Source organism: Castanea sativa, chromosome 2, assembly GCF_040712315.1.
Source record: "Castanea sativa cultivar Marrone di Chiusa Pesio chromosome 2, ASM4071231v1".
Lineage (NCBI taxonomy): Eukaryota > Viridiplantae > Streptophyta > Magnoliopsida > Fagales > Fagaceae > Castanea > Castanea sativa.
The window spans coordinates 48,126,461-48,136,659 of NC_134014.1; the positions used below are offsets into that span (position 1 = coordinate 48,126,461).

The 10,199-nt window shown below is 33.4% G+C and overlaps 1 protein-coding gene and 1 pseudogene across 1 annotated transcript; one reads left to right on the forward strand and one right to left on the reverse strand.

The window, feature by feature from the left end:
- The first annotated feature begins 1,369 nt into the window (after positions 1–1,369).
- LOC142623420 (uncharacterized) lies at positions 1,370–5,729 on the forward strand. Its single transcript, XM_075796829.1, has 4 exons — positions 1,370–2,050; positions 4,827–4,916; positions 5,024–5,091; positions 5,420–5,729. The coding sequence occupies exons 1-4, from the start codon at positions 1,421–1,423 to the stop codon at positions 5,553–5,555; spliced, it is 924 nt and encodes a 307-aa protein (XP_075652944.1). The 5' UTR covers positions 1,370–1,420; the 3' UTR covers positions 5,556–5,729.
- LOC142623419 (sugar transporter ERD6-like 6) lies at positions 5,540–9,694 on the reverse strand (annotated as a pseudogene).
- Between the last annotated feature and the right edge of the window lie 505 nt (positions 9,695–10,199).

A 10,199-nucleotide genomic window follows, 5' to 3' on the forward strand; every position in this document is an offset into this window, starting at 1 on the left:
TCATAAGTTAGATACGATAGGTTGTGAGTCGTTATTTATCATTATTACATAAATTAATAATTTTTTTTCACCTCTTGCAAATTGTCACCTAAGAGTTCTGTAAAAAAAATTAGTCCTATATTTTCTTAAATGCTAATACTAATACAAATTTTATCATATAAAATTTACAAACTAATTAATGTAGCAATGAATAGTTTGATAACTTTGAACCACCAAATAAATGAATGTTTGTTGTAAATTAAAATATATATAAAGAGAAAAATAGGAAATATGAGAGTAAGATTATACCTGAATTTTTTCTTCTCCAACAGTAAATAAAATAAATAAAATATTAGCCAATAAAGAAAATAATATTTTTTTCATCAAATGAAAAGCAAGGAGAGAGAGAGAGAATGTTATGTTAACAACATTTTTCACAACACTTTTACAATAAATGCTAAGGGTCCGTTTGGTAATGTTATTCTAATAATGTTGTTTGTATTTTTTTGAAAATACGTGTAGGTGAAAAAGTATGTGAAAATATGTGTAATGTTGTTTAAATACTGAAAATTGTTATTTAAAATACAGTACCAATCACCCTTTAAGTATGTTGTTATGGATGACAAAAAAATTATTTCAGTAGTAGTTTCAAATTATAACCAGTAACAACTTAACACCTAGGATTTATTGTGAAAAATATTATGAAAGTAGCACTTCTAAAAAAAAAAAAAAGTAATACACAAAAAAATTCACAACATTTTTTACAATAGTTAAGTTGGCAAACTTACCACTATCAATCTACCACATCAATAGGTATAAAAAAATTTGTCAAATTTTTTGTAACTATAAACTTTCTAAAAAAAATATGCATGATTCATGTTAATTTGTAAAAATTTTGCATCTAAAACAAGTTAATAGATTTTAAGTAATATTTAAATTTTTTTAAACCATATTTAAATGAGAGGCATTACGTCCACAATATTTTCACAACAAATTATAGATGGTTAGTTATTATTGATTTAAATTTGAACCTAACACTAAGATTACTTTTTTGCCACAACAATAACAATCAATAACGACCTGTCATTTAAGATTTGTTATAAAAATATTATAAACATGTCATTTCTCTATTTAAATATATAAAAAAAACTTCAATTTCAATTTTTATATTAAACCCTTAAATACGTTAACCCACCTCTAGAGTAGTTCATACCTACCCTAGAGATTTAGGATGGGTCTTTCAAGCTGCCTATCTGTAATAGATTGAGATTTTTAATATATTTAAATTATTATTTTTTTATTGAAGGAAATATTCAACAACCTTTAAATTATTATTTTTTTATTCACTCTAACTATAAATCTCAAGCTTTTTCCTTGAACAGTTATCAACAGAGAGAAGAAAACAAAGGAACTTAAAACTGTGAAAGAAAGAGAACTTGGCATGGTGAACTACGTGGCCGCACTGAGGCCCAAGTTGCATGGGCTAATGAAGATGGCAGGTGTGAAACCCTACACAGTGGAGATCGAACCAGGCACGGTCATGAACTTCTGGGTCCCCATGGAGACCCTGAAGAAGAAACCCACAAAAAAGGGTGACAAGCCCGTGGTGGTCCTTGTCCACGGCTTCTTCTCTGACGGCATATTGACTTGGCTATTCCAGGTTGTTGCTCTAACCAAAAAATACTCAGTTTACATACCGGACCTCCTCTTCTTCGGTGGCTCTATCACCGACAAAACCGACAGGTCACCGAGTTTCCAAGCGGAGTGTTTGGTTGCGGGGTTAAGGAAGCTCGGGGTGGAGAGGTGCACTGTGGTTGGGTTTAGCTATGGTGGGCTGGTAGCGTTTAAAATGGCTGAGCAGCATGCAGACTTGGTTGAGGCCGTGGTGGTGTCTGGTTCAGTCATAGAGATGACTGACTCCATCAGTGATACAATGCTGCAAAACCTTGGCTACTCTTCGTCTTCGGAGATGTTGTTGCCTACTTCCGTTAAGGATTTGAAAGCTCTTCTCTCTGTCGCTGCTCAGAAAAAGCTGTGGTTCCCAGATCGCCTTCACAAAGACTTCCTTGAGGTTTGTTTGCTTGCTTTCACCGTTATTGTTGATCATTGTTGACTTAAGATACTTTGACCCGATTAATTAATTTAATTACTCAAGTTCACCGATTAAGTTAAATTACTTGCAAATCGTAAATATACAAATAAATCAGTAATTAAATTAAATGTAGCGAAAATTAGATTGATATTGTAATTTGTTGACAAATGAAGAAAATTTCTCACAAGACAAAAATCTTACCAGATGAATTTAAGGTCACCATTCTCAAGAATTCACTAATCAATAATCAAGTGGTTACAATTATAAGGAATCTTACCACTACCCTGGCCTATCCCAAAATATCAACCTACAGTCGAATTTTTGCTCCAATATTTAATTGGACTTGATCTTGTAGTAGTATTTTTTTCCTTTGATGCACAAATCTCCAATCTGTGATTAACCCTTTTGCACAGATCCAATACGTGACTAACTCCAGTAACTTGAATGGACGTTGTTGACTGCAAAGTTTTTCACTTTATCAACAATAAAAATCAGGAAACACTTGGTTATAAAACCCTATGGCGTATAAACATAATAGCTTCTCACAGAGAAAAATAAACTTTTAATTTCTATATCCGTATGTGACGGCTCTTAAAATAAGCCTTATATAGGTCTAGAGTTGTGAGAAAATAAACTCTAAACAAATACATAAATTTGAGCCGAATTTTAGATTTGGAAATCAAAAAATCGTAATTCTCGATAAATCGAATTTCTGTCGAGCCATCTATTGAACTTCTCCTTTAATTCGATAGTAGTATTTGTCGAACTATCTATCAAGACTTAATGAAACAGTTTTTTTTCACTTGTTTCTTGGACTAAATACAAACACTTGATATACTTGAACAACATATTTCTTGATTTATTAAGTCTAACTTAGATCTACCCAATTATAGGTAAAATGCATTTTGTCAAAGGATTAGTCAATTACAAAAAGTATAACCTTAACAATTATATTAAGCAGCATATATAACGTGCAGTTCCGTTATGTTACCTACGTTTGTTGTGGTAATCAGTTCACATACTTTTTGTGAAGGAACTACAATGAGAATTAGGTTCAACTAGCATCCTTGCACAGCAGTCTATTAACCACTTCAATAATTAGACACGATATCATTTTCTAAACTATAAGTTCGTAATCAATTTAACTAGAAGACTAGATTGATCAATTTTCATTCTATATTAATGTATAGAATCTTCATAATTTGGAACTAATAGTTTCAAGAATGCCGTTCTTTTATAAAATAAAATAACATTTATTTCATTATTTTGTATAATTATCTAGGACTCAATTAATAAAAGATCCGTAATAGTCAAATATGTAGGAGAGTTTATTTTACTGTTTTGAACAAGTGCACCAATCATTTTTTTGATTCTTTTAGATATATAATTAAATAAATTTATCAAAGTAATAAAATATTATTTTAGAAGAATATGAATGAAAAAAAAAAAAAATTTAAGTTGGATGTACTAGGATGTCTCCAGTTCAAGTTAAAAATTTCAAGATCTACCTAATCATAGGTCATTTAAATTTCTTTTAATAAAATAGTATTTTGTACACCATTAGATATAAGAAATAAAATCTTAACGGTAAAATAAATTTTCTCTATTTAATGCATACATCAATAGGCTACATTTTCCCTCCCTCTTATAGCAAACCCACTCTTGTAGATCCCAAAGGTAGCAACAAGTAGTCATCTAGGCCCATTCTCTAGAATGTACAACTTTGATGACTTAGCCCAATAACAAGGTTGTCCAAATTGGAGTTTGGGTTCTTTTTGGTTCGCTTCTTACCGAAAGGCTTACCATTCTATAGTATGTTGTGTCATTCTTACATTCTGCTGTATTATTTTCTACAATCTGCTGTATCATATAAAATTTTGCTATACAGGTTATGCTAATTACGTCCCTAATTAATTTTTCCCGACGTAACTTACCCTCCAGCCACAAGATTTTTGCTTTTGAACCTATAAATGCGGGCCGATATTTGTGAACTAATTTGCATGCATTTATTAATAGTTGTTGTCTTTGTTTTTGGATGCTGGGTGGGCAAAGACGGGCCCATAATATTATGAGTTCTGATCTTTGTTTGTGAATGGATAAATGTTGATAACTGATAGGAGGTAAAAGCTATTGCTATAATTGACTAGGAATTTAAATGCATGCTGTGTTGACTTCCTTTCTTCATTTAAGTAATTCTAGTTGGAAATAGGAGGCTCGTTCTATTTTCTGACAAAAAAGGAGGTCATATATTATTTTTATTAAAGGGACTCTTTATTCAAATGAATATTATTGAATTTTAAAGAGGAATGTGAAATTTATTTGAAAACTTTTGGGCTGGGGTTGGGGAGTGCATTTTAATAAAATGGACTTCTTATGAATTGCCAAAGGGTATAGAATAAAATATAGTCTTTGGAGCTCCCTGGTTTCCACGTGGTGCCATTGTTAATCTTCTCTATCATCACTTAGCAGTTTGAACTTTGAAGGAAATTCCTTCAAATTAATGTATATGTTAATTATTATATTGGCAACGGCATTTGAATAGTGTATTTTATCCAAGGTTAATGAATAAATGTTGCGTATAATCTATAAAGTATGTATGACATAATAATAAAATCATGAAAGAAATTAGAGTAAGCATCCAATTAGATGAAGACTCGAGAATGATAACATAACTTTTGGTGGACATACTAACCCTTGACATCAAATTGGAATACTAGATGAAATATAAACATTAAAATTGATATAAGCATTACAGGCGATGTTCACCAACAGGAAGGAGAGAGGTGAACTCCTAGAAGGCTTAGTCATTAGCAACAAGGATACCAAGGTTCCCAATTTTACCCAGGTATTTTAGATCTAATGTTTATATGCACTTGCATTTTGTTAGTGTTTTTTTTTTTTTTTTTTTTCCCCCAGAAATTATAGCCTTGTAGCACTTGCATATTTTTGCAGAAGATACATCTCTTATGGGGTGAGAATGATCAGATTTTCAACCTGAAGCTTGCCCAAAACATGAAAGCGTAGGTCTAATAACTCCCTATTGAGATCACAACACCAAATTTGGGCTATTTAGATAGCAGGTCTATTTGAGAAATTATTCATTCCTATGACACGAGTCCTTCCTCCTCTCACAAGAGGTGTGGATCTTACTATAGGAGGAGTGAGGACGGAGGACTCCTGTATGAGTGGATAAACTCTTGATCTTTTGTTGATGCATCTAATTACCCAATTAATAGGTCAATCTACATAAGCTATGGATCCTATTGCGGCCACTGTAATCAAGAGAAGTATTAATTTAAAGCCTTAAAGTTGCACAAACTAAAATGATTTTAAATAATGTGATTACAGGCAACTTCGAGAAAATGCATCATTTCAAGGCATATTGAAGGCTGGTCACTTGGTTCACCTCGAACGACCTTTTGTTTACAATAGGTATCTGAAGCAATTCCTTGCCTCCTTGCACACAAATAAAGCCCAAAAGTGATAATACCAATAGTAAGTATACATTATCTGTACTCTGTGCCAAGCTCAGTGTTAAAGTTCAACAAAGAACAATATAGTTTTAAGTGTTTAACATTTCAATAAGCAAAGCTAAGATTGTTTCAAGATTTTAATAAATTTTCCTTTCATTTACTTTTATTATATCCGACTCCATAGAGCAACTGCTGAGAGACTATTGTCTATACATGATACCCTATAAATAACATACAAATGGTTCGAGAGAAATTATGTAGATGATCTCTGCACCTGCATGTGACGCTTGCAGCATGATATTGGCTTCAAGACCAGTTTAAGATAAATACATGCTTGAGCAACAAAGTTCATCTAAACGACGATTGAATCTCTTCCAGAGTTCTTCCTTTAGTTTCAGGAACCCAAAGTGACACAAAGACAACAGTAAAAGCAGAAACCAATGTGTAAATCGTGAAGGTACCTGTTGTAATGAATGAATCATATCAGTAAAAACATGACACACACATGCACATGCACACACAAAAATGTATACCTCCACTATTCCAAGTCAAGAGTAAGTTTGCAGTCATTGTGATCGCCCAAGATGTTAGCCAATTTGCCAATGTTGCTATGCTGCCAGCAAGGCCCTTAATGTTCACGGGAAGTATCTGAAATGAGCAAGTTGGGTGCCCAAAAAAAAATAAACAAATAAGCACTTCAAAGCAAATCCATTTCAATTTTTTTTCTATTCTAAAAGATATACAAATAGACATCTTATCTACAGGAAAATTCTGAGTTCATCAACCTCAATGCATATTTCAAACATTTAAACTTTTTTTACCCTTCTGATGATGCAGAAAAATTAAAACATTGAGGTTCTATGAATCTATATTTTGTAGTTTAAATTAGGGAGAATCTCCCCTGGCCCCAGGGCCTAGATAAATACACAAAGACCTCCCTTATACTTCTGAAATTACAAGTATATGTCCCTAGTAGAGTTGTCAGCTCAAGAGATACCATTGTTCTTGTCTTCATCCTCAATCCTTTACTCATCTCTATCACTGAACTCAAAAGTTCATCCAATAACCAACATCATCAAGAAAATCACATTCACCATTTCTGGCACTTTCTACAAAACTGAAACCTTTACCTGTAATTGCAGAATTATAGACCCTACATCCAGCACAACAACCATTCCTCGTACTTAACAATGATAAGAAAGCTAAATAAAATTTCTGCAAATACAAGGGAGATCCTGGTATCATCAACTAACCGAGGGAAGAGGGAAGGTCAGTGTAATGTTTTCTTTATCTCATCAATGAACAAAGATATTCAACTCAACTCAACTAACCTCACTCATGCCAAAGCTCATAACCGTAATTTAGTAACCAATGAATAACTAACATAAACTATTGGGCTAGCCATCCAGAGAATGACTAATATTAATCATCAGCACAAGTGAAAACTTAAGCAACTGGAAGTACTTAAAATTTTCTTATTATGATTAAAATAGTGACGATTGCAAACCTCAGACATTATAAGCCAAGGAATAGCTCCAACCCCCAGAGAGAATGAAATCACCAAAGCCTGTGGTTAAAGTTGATCAAACAGACTGAAAAATCCTTGAAGAGTACAAACTATATACATAACACTGCATATGAGAAACCATACCACAAGCCCTACGAGTGACAGTATCCCAAAAATGCTAGAATCTTCTGATACAATGTCCTGGTATTGGTGAAGAAGGGAAAAGAAAGAATTAAAATGGAATTTAAACATGATAGGTACATGTCATGCCTGCTTTATAAGCCCTAGGTAAATGAAAAGACTTATACGTATAAAATACTGGGGGAAAAAAGACCTACCTCTAGATAAAATGCAATTGCAACAAGGAGAAGGCTCAGAGTCATTCCAGTAGATGATATCTGTGCATGTGATTTCGGATTTTATAATTTTTCTCCAGGCCATGTACACAAATAACCATTTTAAGGAAGAAAAAAAAAAAGAAGTTCCGCCGTACAATAAGAAGCAGCTTGCGGCCAGCTTTGTCCACCAACCAAGTTGTGATCCCAGTAGCAAGAACCTACAGAAATGAAGGCCTATTTTAAGCAACTCAAATAAGAACTTATTTTGCAATGTTTGGATATCTACACGAAGAAGCACACAATTGTATGTATTGGGTCAAATCTTACCTGTATAACCCCAAGTCCAAGAGTTGCAACATTACTTGATGATAGCCCTGTTTATATTCATAGCAGCTGATTAAACATCAAGGTAAAATAATGGAATGCAAGCCACCTTCAACATTGTAGCATGACTATAGTAAGAAACCTTGGTCAATTTGTACCACTGATCCACAAAGGATGTATTAGGTAGGGTGAGAGTTCCAGTGTGAAAAGGTAAATTGGGTACGGAAATTAGTGACCTTAACATAGGTAATTCACTCACATTAAATTGTCCTTTTAACACAGGGAAGCAGGAAGAAAATTTTAGGCAATTACAAACAAACAACACGTGTTTCTTTCCCCTTTTGTGGAAAATGCTTATTGGATAGATGTCCAACATCAGATTTGTCCTACTAATATATCATACCCAAATGCATACTATCATGTAAAAAATGCATGCTTCAGACATTTTAAGTCTCCATGCAAGATAAGAATCTGTCAGAATCTTAATTTAAAGCTATAATGAATAATATAATAACAGTTCAAAGCCCAAAGAGATTTTGGTCTAACCAGCACTTTCAAAGATGTTACTTGAATAGAAAAAAACGCCATTGATACCACTGAGTTGCTGTAGCACAAGTAATCCAATTCCTATTTGCAGCATACGGTAGTAATCCATCAGAAAGGGATTCTAGTTTAAAAGAACAGAAAACAACCTTACAAAAATTAAATAATTCCTTTAAAACAAACCAGTCTACCGTTAAAGGAAACCAGTATCTCTTTCTCTTGAGATCTGAAAACCGGATTGTGGTTCTTTTGCTTGTTGATGCTACAGATCTCTGTAAAAATTACATCAATAATAAATGATGGTAATGTTAGAAAGAGAGTTGAAGTTGCACTTGTGCAATAAGATTATTAGTGTCATCCAGAACTTTATGGTACTGAACGTATTTCACTAATTTTATAGTCATGTTGGATTTGAGAATTAACTGGTAGAACATTCAATACCTTGATTTCATTCACTTCAGTAAAAATGTCTGTATCAAAACCCCGTTAAACTTGCAATGAGGCTTCAAATTCTTCGGTCATCCCCATCTTGGCCTAATTCCCCCCCCCCCCCCACCATAAAAAAAGGGTAAAAGAAAAGACATGCAGGAGAAAATCAGCAAAGATAAAAAGATATCAGAATCCAATCAATACAATATTTATTATATGATTCTTACCAGCCACCGAGGAGATTCTGGTATGAAAAACAAGCCAGGTATCAATATTGTACATGGCAAAATTCCTGCAATGATTTGTGCAAGTTTCTTTAATTCAATCCACACATGTATCAATGCATTTCATAGATTATTAACGTCATGTACAACAAAGACTATAAAATACATTAACAGAGGAAAAGCCTTTTTAAGTACTTCAAAGGGTTATAAATGATTTTGTTGGCCAAACAACATTCACTACTTTGTAGGAAAAGCCCACAGTATGGTGTCCTAAGCTCTTACCTAAAACTGCAAGCACCCTCCAGTTGACAAACAGACCCAATAGATAAGCCAGCATTATTCCAGTAGTCACCGAGAGCTATAGAAGCAAGAAATCAATTTACTTCAATATCTTTAATAACAAAAGCAGCAACAATAACCGAGTTGAGAAACAAGTAAATACAACCAAACCAACCTGGTTAACAGACCCAAGGGATCCGCTCATGTTTTGCGGTGATATCTCAGCTATATATTCTGGTACCTAAACATAATAATCACACTAATTAATTCCATTGAAGGATTACATCTATATAATAAGAAATGAGGTGCTTCAATGTTACCGTGTAAGATATAATACCGACGCCAAATCCTTCCAACAACCTTCCCATGTATAAAAACGACACATCCTACAAAATGCGGCATAAATGCAATATAAAAAGCTTGTAAACAAAGCAGCGATCACTCACTTTGGCAAAGGATATTGCTAGCCATCCGATTATATTAGGAATTGCAGCAATCATAAGTGACTGCAATTCAGCAAAACAAAGCAGCAAACAGATACTTTTCCAATCAGCAAAAATAATATTGCAAATATTGAAAAGCTTTACGCCCAATGTACTCTGCAATTTGACCACTTGCAATTGCTCCAATCATGGCACCCACATTTGACAATGAACCAAATACAGAGAACTGATTTTTTTTTCCCCAATAAAACACTGTCAATCAATAGCACACAAAAGAAAAGGAAAAGAAACATAATGAGAAGCAAAAAAGTGACACACCTCTGAGATTGAGAGATGCAGGTCCTTGATTATTTCGGCTTGCGTAGGAGAAGAATACCCACACTGTAAAATTAAAAAAAAAAAAAAAAAAAAAAAAAAAAAGTTAAAATGAGCGCAAAAAAAAAAAATGTAAAGGGAAAGAATAATTCTTTAAACACGTATAAATCGCACAACCAATTTTACAACTGGCCGATTCGTGCAAAACGGTAAGTGATATGAGACTTTTTGCCCATATGGGACCCACTATTTT